Below are 17,168 nucleotides of genomic sequence, written 5' to 3' on the forward strand. Positions count from 1 at the left end.
TCTCTCTCACACACTATCAAACGATCCCGACGTTGCACCACGCGGAGCCTTCTACTTTTGCTCGGTGAAATGATGGCGCAAATGGATTTTCCCCCCACCGGACGCCCGTTGCGACAGAAAAAGCTAGCGAAAAAGGGGATGCTCAAGCACACACACACACATACACACATAGCAGCAGCATAAAGGATGTGTCCCGCAAGGACGCGCGTCGATGCGCTTCGAGAGTTTCGTCTCCCTTCCCATTGGGTGGCTGCGAGTGGAAAACTGCCGCTAGAACTGTGTGTTTGCGGGAGGTCAGGGTTTTTCTTTTCATCGCTGGCGTTCTCTTCTTCCATCGTGAGGCGCCTTTCGGGGTGTTTGGGAGGGAAAAGAAAAGCTGAACAAACAGAAAACCCCCCCCCACACACACACACACGTACGGGCGCGTGTACATAAGAGGGAACGTTCATCTCCCCACATGGGAACGAACTTTATTCATAGGCCGGGCTTGTAGGCGCGCATGCGCGCTTCCACGAGGCTTGAAGCGAAAAGAATACCCAACCGAAACCACCGCGGAAAGGTCAGCAGAGAACGATGCAGCAGGAGATGGGGCTGGAGAAATGTGTCAGGCAAAGGCAGATACAAAAAAAAAACGAAGAAACGAAACCTGTCGACCGCGTCATCATCATTTTAATATCTCCAATCCCGCCAGGGGCCGGTTCCGGGAGATTGACAGCTTAAGATGCATTTTTATTGCACCACCTCGAGAGGGAGTGACATTCTTGCATTCTACCCACGGGCGGATAAACAGCGCAACCCATTCGCAACTCGAATCGGTCACTGACGATGGCTCCAATGGTTGCGCTTCTGGTGTGGTATAATTTGTATCGGTTCGGGGTTTAACGACGTGCAATTAATTTCCACCCCGGGTGAACATTTGGAATGCGAATATCGCGTGCTAACAAGAAGACACAGGCAGCATTCATCTGTGTATAGGAACCAAGCTCGATCGTGCGTTAAATTGACTCTCGCACCCACGCGTGCGGTTTTTTGGGATGTGCCAAATGCCAAAATTCCAATCGCAACGGCGGCAAGATTGATACATCCTGTGCAACCTGTTTCCTTTTTTTTTTGCTGTCGCTGTTTTTGTTGCCGTTTGATTGTATTTCTTGACACTTTCTGCGCCATCCTCATCCTTGGGGTGCATTCGAAACGCTCCCGTTCACTTCTCGCCTGTGGTGAACTCATACGATCCGCGATTTTTGGCGATCCAATAGAGGGAGGCTACTCTATCGTCCGTGTGCGCGAAGAGAGAGAGATAGAGAGGCAATCGAAAGAAAGAGCAAGATGATGGTTGTGCTCTGTCGCATGTCAGATAATTCGAAAATAAATTGAATCCTCTCTCCAGCGGCTGGCAGTGACAGTGAACTTTTTTAACAACGTACCGTCGTGTTGGGGAATTCTTCTCGACGGCCTCAAAATTAATGAAGAAAACATCGACGACGAGTGTCGCACCCTCGTAGCGACGCCCCAGCCTCCCACCCACCGGTATTGTGGGTGGCGTGAGGATTATTGGAGCGCATTTCGGCATTTTAGCATTTATTTAACACCCCCGGGAGGTTGAGCTTTCGAAAGGACGCGAATTAATATCATTCAGATAGCGTGGCGGGATTTGTGCACGCGCAGGATGAGTGGCTGGGAGGCTCTTGGGAACTTTTCACTCGAAATGTGATTGGATTCGGGGGAAATTTGTCCGGCTGCGGCTTAGATGGAGAGATTTGGGAGCGATTCTCGTCGCCCGCTTCGCCACAGTGTTGGCGAGTCCAGCGCGGGCCTGTTCGGAGCTGAACAATCATTTAATTTTGAGTGTACCACAGGGAAAGTCGGATTGGCGATTGCACAGATTTTGCACGTGGAAAGAAAAGCGTTTTTGCGTCGTTTTTAATGCCATCAAACAGTCGTTCAATTAGGTGTTGAATGGTTGATATTTCAATATGATAAAAAAAAATCCCAACTGATTTTATATCATTAATTCGCTACCAATTCCATCAGTCTTTTTTGTTCACTAGCTTTGAAGCTTTTTTATTTCCTTATACAATCATACAATCCTCGACTGTCTCATGATCCGTTGGTAGGTCGTTTCACTTGCTTTCAATTTCTCAATGTGTGGCAATGCTCCAAAATTATAAAATAACGATATCAAAGGTCACACCCCTGGCGATAACGGAAGGATAATGCTTCAGCGCTCTCACCACCTGCCACTCTGCCCAGGAAATCATGCCGTGACGTCATTCTACGGTGGTATTCCCATGATCGGCCGTAAACGCCAACCACCGCGAACGTCACACCCGAAGCCCGTGAGGCGCACTGACGTGCGATAACTCACCCAAAACACGTCAGCAGACACCGTCTCCCGATAGTGGTTGACTCGATAAGCGGCCCATTGAGCCTGTCTGGTGGAATGGGAATGGGAATGTGAATCCCCACAATCGAATCTCTTTTCACGGGAAAGGAAGCTTACCTACCGCTTCACAATCTGTCGGTAAATTCCACAGCCGTCGCTCTGCTGTTTGGTTGGGAACGTTAGAATCGGCCCTTTACACCTTATCGCGGCTGTTTTCGCGCAAACTGGGGTTTTTCTGTTGTCGTTTGCACTTATCGAGTGACTCGTGACTCAACCCAGGTCTGCTGAATTGGGAGCGGATCGTAAAGCTGACAAATGCAAAACAACTAAACATGCAAATAACGCACGAAATCATGACTTCGAAGAGAGCGTCATATGGTGGTGAGTGCATCGATGAAACACTCTCAACCAAACCCAGTTCCCAGAATGTGATAAATGCTTACTTTCATGCATCACTTCTTCTCGACTCAGAGTCTCATCGCTACTCATTCTTTGTCGGGAGCTTAAAAAGACGTTCCTTATCTTATCACCGGTTCGTTAGTCCGCCAAACATCTCACTTTTTTCCAATTCCTTCTTTTTTTTGACGCGCAATTCGCGTTCCGCGACAGACAGAAAACGAACAAAATGCAAACCCGGACTCTGCCCTAACCTGGGGCACGAACATCGGGTGGTGGTGGCAGATCATGGGGGTCGAATTCGAACGGGTGCATCCGCCCCTATGTCCCACCCACGCACGCCCCACCCTGCCAAATGAAGCCATCCGTTAGCGCACGCAGTTTTCGACGACCAGAGGAAACGTGAAACGTTGGGAGACTTACGGCAAGGAGCGCCACATTTCCAGCCTGCTTCCAGAGGATGGCCGCACTTGGTTGGTAGCAGCAGTAGCAACCAGACACCCCACAAGAAGAAGAGCCACGAGCAACAACGAAGAGCACGAAAAGCAAAATCAACACTTCACGTTGGAATGATAATTACGCGTCGTGTGCATTGCGGCGGGCGTGCACAACTCTACGCCCCCACCCACCATTGAAAGGGGGTTGACTGAGCTGTGCTGGGGCGATGGGAAGAAGAAGTGGCTGGAGAGAGAGAGAGAGACATGCCTGCGAGGGTGGCAATGATGCACATTTATTCGATTGCAGCTCCCATTCGAGCGCGAGCGGCTGACGACGGACGAGCTTCGAGGCGATCCTTCTTCTCGCTCATGCTTGTTTTGTTTTTCTTGCATTCCCTGAGGGGGAGGGGTTAGGAAGTGGGTGGTGGATCGGTGTCTCGAGTCGGCTATCGACACCCCATGGAAGGTGGCAAGACCCATTCACATAAACGGACGAGATACGAACAGGCGGCTATTAGAAATCGTAGCACGCCACAGACAAAACCGATTAGTACCGACCCTGATGATAATGATGGTGCTGTCCTCTCCACCCCGTGATTGTATGACGGATGGTGGAAGAGAGAGAGAGAGAGAGAGAGAGAGAGCGCGGGGAGGGGATCGTGCGAAGTATGGGGTGTTAATTTTGGGTTCGCTTGACCGCCGGCTCGGAACGGCAAGGACGGCGCCGGTGACGTTGCCGCGCAAGTATACCGAACTCGTCCTGATACCGCCAACACGATGAAAAAGTCCTTCTCTCGAGTGGTGGCTCGATTCTTCGAAGCTATTAGATGATCGTGATTTTTTCTTGCTTTTGCGTGCGCTAGTGCGTGATATTTGTACCAATTTGTATGTCGCCGCTGGAGGAGCACGATCCACGCAAAAAAGAGCACTCCTGCCCACAGCAGAAGCCTTATCAACAAGTAGTTACGACTTGTACGCTGTTTACTGTCGACGCAGCTGGAGCTATTCGAGTGGTTGGGTTTGAGTCTTTTTTTAAGAAGTCGGAACACAGAAAAAACGGCTTTTTTGTATGGCGAATCCTAACCCTACTGGATGTGGTGTCTATCTGATCAGGAAATTAGTGTCCTTTTCGGGTCCTTAATCTGTCTCTCGCATGGTGACTCATGAACAAATTGCTGGGTCTGATTTGGGATCAATTTCTTCGGTTCATAAGCCATTCAGATGCAATGGAAAAAAAATCAAAACTACTTTTGAAACTTTTTAGTTAAAATTAAATTCCCATTTGTTCAGCCTCGCCCTAATTTCTGGAGAATGTTTTCTTTGTTCTTTGTCCACAGGCTACATCTACGGTTTGGTGTCATTTTCCGTGATCTGCGCCCTGGTCCTGGGGTTGTTTGGGGTGTTTCGTTGCCTGCGTGCGACGCCCGCTACGCGAGCGACCGCCGAAGCGCTGACTCTACCGATCCAGTTCATCGCCGACGATCTAGCACCTCTAAACGACGACTTGAACCACCTGCCGGTACCCGTGAGTATTCAACTCCTGCCGTACAGCGGCAGCTAGCTTGCAAACTTTAGCAGCATTAAGCTCGCCCCGAGAACCATCACGAAACTGGGTGGATTGAGTCTCGCAACTTCATCCATTTCGAACGTACAGAGCCCGGCGAAAACGCGGCTGCGTAAAGGAAACGTTCGAGGGCACTGAGTCGCTGGGAGTCCGACTAAACCGCTTGGTTCCTTGATCGAATAGAAAGGAAAGTAGTTGCACACCAGCTGGAAACCGTCTCGGTATTTCGCCGCAGCACAACCAAGCCGCTCGAGGCTGGCCCACGTTAGCAGCGTGAAGTTGTTCAGTTCGTGCTGATAAACGGCCCGATTCTCAACCACCAAGGGACGAGCTGTCCGTTGCTTCTGTTGATACCAGTCGCGCAGGACATCGAGCGCGTAGTACCGGGGCAGGTAGCGTTCGACCATGAATGCCTTATTTTGTCGCACATTCCGATAGTTGCGTTCACTCACGGACGGGCTTTGCAATTGGGTGCAAGGATCGGACTCGTAGCGTTCACAACTCGCCAGATGCAACCGGGCCATTCGAGCCAGTTCGTCGTCCCACACGAGCTTTCGCATATTGGAGATCCGGGAACGTCCGGCGAATCGATCCCGGATGCCGTTGTGTGCATTCAGAATGTTCTGCCATAGCTGAGGGCTTCCGAGGAGTTCCTGGAAATTGGTACACCGTTCGGGTGATTTGGCTGGATCTCCTGGCTAACGAAAGGGACGTTGCAATGTACAGGTTGCTCACGGTGATAGTTTTACTAGCTTACCCGTTCGCAAAGTGTGTGTTTCCCGGGACATTCCAGCGCACAGTAACATCCGCTTCCGGTCGGACAAAATATCGAACTCAGATGGTGCTCCGTCTCGGCGGTGGTCAACTTCACCAGAGACAGAAACACTCCGATCCACCAGCCAGCAACTAAGCGCTTCGTCTTCATGTGCAAGTTTTCGAGATGCTCGCGACGTAATTAACGAGAAAGCTTCCAATGTCTGTTGGCCAGCGATGGCGAAATTCTGCACATTCGCGAGAAAAACCAGCACACCGTGCTGTCGAATTCGAAAATGACATGGTTCCGAGCTCTGGTGGTGGTTGCTAAGGGCGACCATCGAGTTGCTTTGCCTTTGTTTCCAGCCCGTGGAAGGGCGTTGAACGCGTTTGACGAGACTTTGAAGTCGAGTTTTGGTTGCTTTGACGTGTGCGGTTAACCGCGCGAGAAAAAGGTCTAGCCACGCGATGTCTATCACAGCTGCTGCATCCTCTGTGGTATCGCGGTAGAGGGAAAATAAGAGCGTGAAAAAGCCAATCGCTTAGGCGACGTTTTCGTCGTAACATGTGACGTTTTTCGGGGTTTTTCTTTCCAAAACTGGAGATAACCCACCGAAAGTGGTTAGGGTGTGTCTGGTTGTCTGCATCCGCCATTTTAAGGATCGATTTTAATCCTAAGGACTGTTGAGTTGTCCCATTTGTTGCTACAAATTACGTTCGATTAATGCGACCTTTTCAATTTGGAAAAGTGCTCCGGTGTCAGTTCAATGCTTCATTCGAGAATCTATCGATGAACGGAGCACATTGGAAAATCTGCACAGGATGGTTATTTTATTTTGAATTTAATAAAATAGTAGCAGTGAGAATGTACCAGATGTTCTAGCTTATCACACGTTGTTCTTTAATGCTAGCTGCTCTTTCTATGACTGAAATAATAATTTTTATTTTGTGTATGTTTTGTGGATTATATTGATACAAGAGTAACTGCAACTCACCAGAGGTTGTGGACATTACTGAAGCATATTTGTGATACAAAATGCAAAGAAAATTCTACGAAATCTAATGCGTCGCCCATCTGGACCTGGCGGCGGATCCATAGCTATGTGCTGCAAAAAATACAGCTCCTGGAACTGCATGTACGACCTACTTGGCGTCTGATTTCGCGCCCGAGTGGCTTTCCCTCGGTGTCGACAATTTCGCCAAAACACGCTGTCGCAACTCACCCCCATGGGGGTCATGTGTCCAATGTCCACCACAGGGGTTGCTGCCAGCACGGTAGTACGTCCCATGCAAGGCCGGTCACACTGCTGGTGACGATGCACCGACCATCGCAGGATTGAGTGGAAGCCTTTTTCCCACAGCAACGTTTGCTTTCCACCGAATGACGCTGCACACCCGGGTGGAACATAAATAAATAAATAAACATCTGCGAAGCGGGTCAAGCGGTGTGTGTTGTGGCGATCGCGGACGAAAGCGATAGTCTCTCCGGTTGGGTGGAAAAGAAAATACACTCACAAAATGAACTGCGCCCTTCCTACGTCGTGGCCGTTCGCCGTGTGGCATCGCGGATGCAATAATCGAGTGACAAACCATCGGCGAGTGTGCATGCGAAGGCAAAAGGCTAATTTTAATTGGTCGCATTAAAAACGATGGCAGTATTTTGACGCGCGGTTAAATAATAAATAAATTGCTTTACGCGCGTCCAAATGGCATTTTTTTTAACGTAAATATGTTTTCCTCTTAACCACGAAACGGGTTAAGAAAATGGAAAGTTTATTTTCCTTTCCGATTCGCGTGCGTTTGCCTTTTTGTTGCAATGCATGACGTGGCAAGGATTATAACGCTGCAAAGAGTTTTGGTGGCTTTTCGTCGACCAGGCGTCTCCATTGGTTTGTCGTCCGTTTGCAGCAAAGAGAGAAATGGGTCAAGAAAACGGCTGACCCACTGAAAACAAATCGAATAAGAAAGGGTTTAATATGCGGACACGACTCTGATAGATGATGGTAATAATTGCAGAAAAATGTATGCCATCATCTCGTGATAATAAAATATCGCGTCTTGGGAGGAACAGAATACTATTTCGTACAATTTCGCAAAATAAAAACGGTGCCTTTTTGTGAAAGTAACCACCTCTACAGGACCCTCAATCGAACGAGTCTTTTTAACTGGGGCAACCTTCGTCTTTATGCAACGAGACGCCTCTTCTCTTCGTGCGATCGCCCATGCACTAACGTGTCTTAACTTCTATTGGGAATGATTAGCCAATTTCGCGAACATCGCCTCCAGACTCGCGTACTCGAGGCCCACCGAGAAAGCTGTCAATAAATCGGTGGAAATCGATGACAGCCCAAACGTAGGACGTTCCGGCACCACGATCCGACCAGTCGCAATGTTGACATCAGGCTCAATCGAATGCGCGAGTGCGCCCTCTCATCGACTTCTGAAGCCGGTCATGATCGTTCCACCCCATTCAAATGAAACACCTCCCGGCACGATCGTTCGAATGTCTCCTAGAGCCGGCGCCGTTCTGATTTCCGACGCCTCCTTGCACCGACAACCGAGGTCCGTATAATTGTAGGGCATTAATTTCTGATAAGCCCCGTAGTTTGCAAACGCTCAAACACACACCTGTTAGCAAAGACCAACCAACCCGAACCGGTTCGGGAGCAAATTGAAAGCAGGCGAAGGAGCGAAAAAAAAGCACACACCAACAACCTACTCGCGCGAAATAGAGACGTTTCCTTCGCACGATCGAGCCGTCGATGAAGCGCCTGCAACAACTCCCACATTGCGACACGAGTTTTGCAGAAGATTCACGCATTACCAGAGATACTCCTCTTGCTCCTGAGCAGGTGGGCGATCGTGTGCCCATGTACGTGCCACATGTCCACGAGTGCCTCGATTCCGGTTGATCTCCACGGTGCTGGAACATGTTTATCGGCGTGTGTGCTCGCGTGTCCTCATCTAACGCCCTGGGTTGCGTTCTCCTGCGTGGAAGATCATCGATCACCACTCTGCGAGAAGGCATGTACAATCCGACGGCACAACACGGTCCGATACACATCACCAACCCCTTCTGGAGCCTCGTCTCGAGCCTCCGCGAGCACTCGATCATGCATTCGCGCTTTTCGTTAGAAGTGTTTCAGGAAGAGGAGACACCATGACGGCGGGCGCTAAACAGCGATGATTCGCCATTTATTTTTATCCATCTCCCTTTCGGTGGGGGCCGTCAATAAATTTTCCGCGACCGATCAATGCGGTTTGCTTGCCGCTGGGCGATCATCCGCCCGTTTTATGTCCCTCTTGTCCATGCTGTTTTCTTGTTTCTGTTCTTCTCTCACAACATTTCGTATTCCTCCGTACCCTTTAATCAAGTGATCGATGGGATGGAAGTCCTTTTGGGTTTTTGGAGTGTTATTTATTAGTTCTCGTCTTCGTTTCTCACTTTATGGGATTGCGTTTGCTTTTTCTTTTGTTTTGGGCCTCAAACATTTTTCCAGTGACATGTTTCGGGTTCAGCCTGCTTGTTTAGAGCCCCCGGTCGAGGGATTCTTCGTTGCTTCAGAATGAAGCTCAGTCTCTCAGTGTGGCGGGTGGTTTTTTATCCCTCGGGCTTCTTCATCCTCTTCCTCGGGATCAACCCCCCGAGTGTGGGGGGAGCAGCGAGAAAAAAAAAAGAATGTATATCGGCCCGAACAGCAACAATAAAAGTTGCATGTTTATTGACTCAAACTGTCTGGCGAATTGTGGCCGCCGTGCATGGGAGCGTGCAAAAGAGGGGTGGTAGCGATGGGTTTTGGGGTGTGTCTGGGTTTAAATTTGCGCTTTGTCAGTCGAACGGGCCAAGAACGTACCTCCTTTCCTTGCTCCCTCTCTCTCTTTCTTTCTCTTTGCCTTCCACCAGTGCACCCCCTGGGGTGGAACATCCCCAAATATGTGCACACAGCACCGTTCGACGACCGCAGCACGCTTCTTTGGGGCCGAGCGACGAGTCCTCGCCACAAAAGCCACTGCAGTCAGGTCGCTAGGGGTGTTTGGGGTGGTGCGGGCAGGAAGCGGTCCTGGGAGGGGGTTTCGGAACAGACACCACCTCGTGTTGCGAGGCGCGCGCGTCCGCTGTTGCCGGCCATCTGCATGTGCAATTCAGCACGATTCGGTCATTTTAGCACGTTCCGTTTGCAGACATGACCGCCGTGGGGTTTCTCCTCGACTTTCAAACCCATTCCGTTTCACCCACTCTCCTTGCCACACAACGGCATGCATCGACTGCAACACTTCCATCAAGTGGCTGTCCAGACGATGACGACGACGACGACGACGACGACGGGCACGCTCGTTGAACATTTTGTCTGTTTCGGTCGAATTGTGTGTGTTTGCCGTTGGGTGTTTCGCTTCGGTGTGTCCATTTTTCTTTTTTTTGCAACTCCTACCCATTCGGATCTTCTTGTTAAACGCAGGCTCTGCTGGCGTGCAGGCTCAGCAAGGATTGCAGGACTCCTGGGGGGAGCAAAAGGAGAAAAATCATTGCAAATAACGATTGCATCTCTCGGGGTGGTTCTGGGTGTTTTTTTGTTTTTCCTTCGGTTGTCGTAGCTGTTGTTAGCTTCTTCTTCTCTCTCTCTCACTGTACCCCACGTTTCGCCCTTTTTTTGACAGCCTCTTTTCGATCGACATGTCTCACTGTGTCCAGTTCGGGGTTGACTGATTTGTCTGAGAGATAAACTGACAGGCACATGGTGCATGCGACATCGCCGAGGTGGTGCATTTGTGCCGAAAGAAAAGGCATCCCCGTCGCAGCACTCTCGCTTTTCCATTTTCCTCCACACGAACGGTTGTTTGTCTTGGGAGCCGAAGCAAATCTCAACGGAAAGCGCTGAAGGTCACCGACAGCCGGCGCATACTAATCGATGGTGCAGAGGAGGTCGTGCATACCCCGAGGGCCCCAAAAAACGACAGACGAATCTGTTGGGGTGCGATACGAGTGAACTAGATTTTTGGCCGGATTTCTGTTCGCCCCGTCCGCGACCTGGATGAGGGCGATTTTATGACACAATGACGGAGCGCGACTGATTGTGCATCTTCTTGCGACGAAAGCTGGTACAATTTAAAATTCAGATCGCTTTTGAGTGTTTCTTTGACCTTGACATCTTTTGTTAATCGGAGGAAAACTAGCATGCATCCCGAGGGTGATGGTTTCTAATTTATTCAAGGCTACTTTGTCAAATCTCATCGGTATACCGCTGTTGTTCCATTCCCGCAGAAGCTCAAAATTCGAACTCGCGAATGTAAACGACAGCCCTGATCTATTTGATACTAAATTCAGGAAAATGTAGAGGCGACTTGCGATGTTTGGAAAGATTTTCTGTATGATTTGATGATTATTCGGAACTTTCCAGTCATCCAGAGTTATTTGGCAAATGTTTACTGTTTTATGCATTAGTTTCCATTACAAATTGAGCTTACATGCAACAGATATTTCTTTTTTTTTTGGTTGAACAAACCTATCGTAGATGATGGGAATAGATGTTATTTCCAATGCATCATCATCCATTAGCCGTTGCAAATGATCCATACGCACCGTGTTTCTCATGTCCATTGATATTAATGGTCGTTGCGCCATCGCACGATGCTGTTGGGTTCCCTAGATGTAATCGAGAGAGCCCTCTCTTACTATAACTTCCTGTTCTATCCACTCCCCGGTATAATTTTAACGGAATGACTGCCACGGTTGTGTTTCCTTGACTGAGGCCAAATTTTCCTCTCCACTGAACCCACTCGAACCACCTTGCCTGGACTGCAAGAGACCCCAGCGAGTGCATCTGCTACTGTTACTTTGCTTTTTCTCGCAGCTCCAAGCACCATGCCGGGCATCGAATTTCCTAGATCTCGTCCGCTTTCGTGTCCCGTTGCATGTACCGGCGGCAGCAGATGCTTTGCGAGATACCGTTCCTCGTCACAACCGAACAGCCTTCGAAAGAGTAGTGGCGAGGGGTTTGAAAATAAAAAAAAAAACAACAACAGCAGCAGGAGAAACAAAACCTCCCTCCAAAGTGCAATGCTATCATATTCACTGCCGTCTTCACGCTCTCCGGTCGCCCTTCCGGACATGAGCAACCATTGACAAGTGGGAATGCGTTGCTGGCTGCCATGAAACTTAATTTTATCTGCGCGAATGTGTGGGGCTTCCCTTCCTGAGAAATGGCAACATTGAACCAATTCCACTATCAAACCCAATTGAGAGTAATCAACATAATCAGCGGCGCATGATGGCTGGATGGTGTGGATGGAGCAGGAGCCGAAAGGGACGCTAATGGTTGTGTTTCGCCTTGGCTGCGGCTCTATGTGCCAACGTGGGGGTGTTGTGTGTGTGTGTGTGTGTGGGGGAGGAGAAGTCTCTGAGAAATGAAAACGAGAGAGACGCGTTTCGCGAGACGGTTCCGAGAGTTGCATTCCCTTGTCGGTGTGTGTAAAGTGCATCGAAAGGATCCTCGCAAAAAGGAAGGTGGAGTATCTTTCCCTTCATGCACTGCAATTAATGTTTGCCTCGATGATGTACAAAAAGCACCTCGTTGCAGCGTGTCATTGCACACGGTAAGCTGCCGTGGTGCCGATGAAAATCGATCACCGAAACCATCATTATCATCGATCGCGCTGGCGAATTGTGACTACTGTTACCCGTCAATGTTCGACAAAACGCTCAACAAGTGGTGGCTGGGTTGCCTTTCCCAGTGTACCAATCTCAGTGTACGTTCCGTGCGTGTTGCCTCCGGTGCCCGTGTATTGTGGCGAGATTGCGCGCTTTGGCCGCGTGATGAAAGCTTGCCTTTTAATTGATGGCGTCGCCTTTCCAATCACACGTACATGCGTTGTATGTGTGCGGGCCCGTTTGCTGCAGTTTCGCTCACATTTAGGGGGGGAGGGCGATTAGAAGCCCTTGCCGCCGACGGGTGGCTGAGGCCGGTGGGGTGTAAAACAGGCGTTCCTGTCTGTTATTAATATTAAGCGATGTTTGAATAATTTGTTCGGCGATGTAAGCACCGATCGAGGCAATTACATTTTATGGGGAATTTAAACGAATCGAAATGATTTTGTCGACTTAAATTTCACACGGTGGTGTTGAGTTGCTGCATTCAATCAATTTTAAAGGTAAGGCTTCTTGATATGCAATCGATTCGTGGCGAGTTTACTCATTAAAGAAAGTTAATCTAAAACAAGGCTATTGCACATTTCCACTAATTTCTTCATCTTATAAGCTCTCAACGGTATACTTTTCACCCGCAACGGCATTTTGTTTATTTTTATCTGTACTTTAATATGCCATCGCCATAATTTCCGTATTATTTATTGCCTTCGAGCTCACCACAAAAAAGTCATTTTTGTATAACTGCCACCCTGCTTTTGAAGCCTTTCAAACGTTAGCCCCATATTACGGATTTTTTTTTTCTTACTTTCCTTTACTACTCTACCACTGCCAATTCGAACGAAATGCCGGTACCGAATTGTGAGGTTTTATTTTTCTTTTCTACACCGCTTGTACGATTCCTATTTCTTTTCTCGACGTCTCGAGCAGCTATTTTCCTGTGGCCGAACGTTGTTATGCATTCCCGGGCATGATTTAAACGACGCCTCCCATCCGCCAACAAAGGCGGGATATTTGCAATGAATTATTACAGTTTGCACGCGCTTTTGTGCCGGTCCCCGTTTGCCGCTCGCTGGTTATTGAGTAAATCTACGGATTAGCGCGACTGACAGCGCATTTAAGGTTGCATATCTTGCCCGCACTATGCAAGCACGTCTGTCTCTGAGATACAACGCGAACCCCAGAAACGACAGTAGAAAAGGGTACATTTTCATATGTTTTTATTTTCGTTAACTCGCAAAGAGGTTTGCTTTTTTTTTGTTTGCCACAAATCTGAAACAAAATGCCAACCGCGTTCGTCGGCCTTACAAATCGTTACTATCATTGTCCGGGGTCATGTTCGTGGTTTCCTTTTCCCGTACTTGCTCGTTCGCAGGTGTGGAAATGGTTCGTGGAATTTAATTTTGACCATCAGGCAAAAATCGCGGCTTTGGGCTGCTACGCTGGCCAACCGACCAACGGAACTTCTTCCCTTTCGGCCGTCAATTAGCATTCCATTAGGCTGGGCAATTAATTAATTAATTTGTTTATTACTACCCACAAACACCCATCGCCTCCGTTGGCTGCGAGCTGGAGAAAAGGAGAGTGTGAGAGAGAATAACAAAGGGAACCAAAAATCAACCTCACTCCCTCGATCGATATCCACTCAATCCTCCTCCATCAGGGCATTTGCATTTTGCAACATCAGCAATGCAACTTCACGGCGGCAGGGCGGGCCTTGTTGCAAATTCGTACACATCGCGCAACCTCAATTCCCAACAATGCTCACCAATTCCGTTCTCTACTACATGTCGAACAATCAGAGTCACTAATGTAGCTTTCTTTTGGATTGCTTTTACCCCAACAGATGCTATCGGTACAGTCACCGGGCTGCGCGGGGATGGAGCGGCTCGGCGTTCCTGCCCGCGGTTCCATCGGATCACCACCGTTAAGGAATGAACGGGCAGGCTTCCATCACCATCATCAGCAACAGCAGCAGCAGCAGCAGCAACAACAATCGCAGCAGCAACAATCGCACCAGCAACAGCAATCACATCAACAGCAGCAACCACAGCAACAATCGCATCGGCAACAGCAGCAACACCATCATGCCCTACGGCATCCTCAGTTCCACCATCAACAGGCATCGCCAGCAGCTGTGGGGCATCGGTTCAGTCCGGAGCTGCTGCTGAGCAACAGCACCACCGGTAGCAGCAACTTCCGGAGCAATCATCACCACCACCATCATCATCATCATCATCAGCAACCCTACCTGTTCATTCCGCATCAACCGGGCACCGGTGGCAGTAGCAACAGCAGTAGCAGCGGCGGTAGCAGCAGCATCAACTACAAGGCTCAGTACAGCAGTAATAGTACGCACGGTAGCAGCAGCATTGGCAGCGCGGCTAGTACGCATCCCGTGACGACTAGCTTCCCGCAATGCACCTTCCACGTGGCGCTACCCGACGGCGAGTTCGGACCGGATCGGGATCTACAGATACGGACACCGGGTCAGGTTAGTATCCCGTGGTTTCACCATGCTGATGACGCGTAATCGATGACGCGCTCGATGAAGATTGCACGCCGTTAAGATGGTGCAGTCACATTGGCTTAATCATGCAACCGAGGACGTGTAGAGTCTGATGTTTGTCTGTCTAGTTCTGCTTATCACGCTTGTGACGTCCAGATGACGTCCAGAAGGGCGAACTGTTACACGTGAGAGCTCTACTACCACCTTCTCAAGGGGGAACTGGTACACTCGTGTAATGCGCGTGGTTGTTCACGCCGTGCTACACGCTCTTGGTCGTGGAAATTCTCAAGGGGTTTCCTTCCTCGGAAGGACGTTTTTTTGTGTCGAGAGCTCCACAAACCTCTAGCAGCGGGGAATTTGTTCGGAAATGTCCCTGCATGGCCGCGAGGGAACTCGGGTCGTGTTGGCACCTAGTTGGATGACCTGGTTTTGGTTGGTGCATTTCTTGTCCTGGTCGCAGAAGGCCACATCCGTACATAATGTGTGCACTTGCTGACGAGAACGAATCGTGTACCATGCGGTGAGGTATTTTCCTTTATGCAACGCATGCTTTTGCACCAAGCCACACACGGGAGTGCGCTATTGTTTCTTGCTGGAAACGAAAAAAAAAATACAACCTCCTGACGAGTTGAAGGACGAAAAGGAAGCCGTCCTAGGGTTGGGACGAATTGGGTCAAATGCAGCACTACATTTGCCCGTCGGAGGGTGTGATGGTTTATTTTTTGCTCACTCTACCCGGCGGCCCGTGATTGACTCATCGAAATGCAGGATTATCGATGCAGCAATGCGCGCATATGGTGAGTGATGTAACGAGAATGTTTTGGTTTGGTTCGGTGGGCCTTACATCGATCCGATTGAAATCTATGGTGCTGACAATCATAAGTGACATCCATCGGAACCATAGGCGTCATTTGGATGGGTTGTCATTTGTGCGGTTTATATTTATTTTTCTGAATCATCGCGGGCTCCAAACATTGAGGTCAGATGGGCCATTTTTTATCCCTCCTCTATGGAAAATTGCGTTCGCTTAAAAATGTGCTGAAACGATCGATCGGCCATCATTCCAACGCTGTCACTAACCTCCGGTCACCTTTTTCTCCCTTGTTTCCTTCCAGCAATCGGAAATACACCGCTTGATCACCCCACCGAATAAAACCGTGCGCGATGTCCCTGTCCAGTATCAGTCGACGGGTGCGATCACGGCACAGGGCACCACCACCATCGCCACCACCAACATCACCGCCACTACCGTGGCCGGGACGGGTTACGGGATGGGCAGCACTACCACCATCAGCATCACCACGACCACCACCACAACCACGAGCACCGGCTGCGCAACCGGTGGGCTGACCAACGGGTTGCTGGTTGATGGAACCAGCAGCTATTATGGCGGCGCAGGGACAATCGGACGGCCCGGTAATGGGGGCCGACTGGCAGCGGCTGCTCCTGGGCCAAGCTTAGGGGGTAGCGGTGCTGGAAGTGGGAGCAGCGGCAGTACCGGCAGTGGAGCGTGGCACTCTAAGTTCCTACGGTTCCTGCCAGGTAACAAAACCTCCAAATCCTCTTCTACTCCATCACCATCGTCCTCATCCCCGTCGGTGCCGTTCGTCTCGTCATCCAGCAGCAGTGGTATTAATAGTGCTAGTAATAATAATAATAACCACCACCATCACCATCTGGGGGTGTCCGCCGGGTGTTACGGTGGGTTGCAACCGCCTTCCCAACCGGGTGGCAGCCACCACAGCAGCACCAGCAGCCTCAACAACAACAGCAGCAGCAGCAGCAACAGCAACAGCAGCGGCGGCAGCATAAGCGGCAGTGGCATCATCAGTAGCATAAGCGCAAACTATGGACCTAATAGTGTTAGTAACGGCATCATCGGTTGTAGCAATCTGGTCAACAACAACCGCGTCGGATGTCCTGTCGGTAGCCGGCCGGTGGTTGAGCACGGTCGTACCGGTAGCTCGGGTCTGACGTCCTCGACCGGAGGCGCCGGCATTCACAATCACAACCAGCACTATCGATCTCCCCCCGTGGCCTCACTTCCATCGGCCACCACCTTGCCCTCCACGACGGGGACAACCCTCGTGAGGTCATCCGACGGGACGCTGGCGACGACAACGACGACGACGACGGCAGCTGGCACAACGGCACCGAGTCCTGCCGGATCCGAACCCGGACAGCACCATCCGCCCTTTACTACTATGTGACCGTCGATCGGTGGAACAACCGGTGGTGGTGGTGGTGTTGGAGGAACCGGACGGCGGATCGGTAACGCGGTCAGTAGTCTGTGAACCGTGAGTTCGTCCTGTCCGGCACGGGCTCGTGCAGATCATCAAAAGAAGCCGGAAAGTAGCAGCTTAGTCGTACCAATTATTTAGCTAAATATCGATGTCGTGATACTATTTGTGATGGGGGGAAGAGTTAGATGCGATGCGGCGGATAGTGCAGAGGTCCTGGAGAGAGTAAAGCGGTGCGCGGGTGTT

The 17,168-nt window shown here is 50.0% G+C and overlaps 1 protein-coding gene across 1 annotated transcript in view; it reads left to right on the forward strand.

Moving 5' to 3' along the window:
• LOC128724980 (uncharacterized) overlaps window positions 1–16,892 on the forward strand; it is a 111,929-nt gene extending 95,037 nt beyond the window's left edge. Inside the window, exons 3-6 of the mRNA XM_053818700.1 lie at window positions 4,554–4,741; window positions 14,020–14,667; window positions 15,798–15,906; window positions 16,009–16,892. Coding sequence (XP_053674675.1) covers window positions 4,554–4,741; window positions 14,020–14,667; window positions 15,798–15,906; window positions 16,009–16,892 — 1,829 coding nt within the window. The remainder of the gene's footprint in view (window positions 1–4,553; window positions 4,742–14,019; window positions 14,668–15,797; window positions 15,907–16,008) is intronic.
• The last annotated feature ends 276 nt before the right edge of the window (window positions 16,893–17,168 follow it).

The sequence above is a fragment of the Anopheles nili genome, chromosome 3 (assembly GCF_943737925.1).
Source record: "Anopheles nili chromosome 3, idAnoNiliSN_F5_01, whole genome shotgun sequence".
Lineage (NCBI taxonomy): Eukaryota > Metazoa > Arthropoda > Insecta > Diptera > Culicidae > Anopheles > Anopheles nili.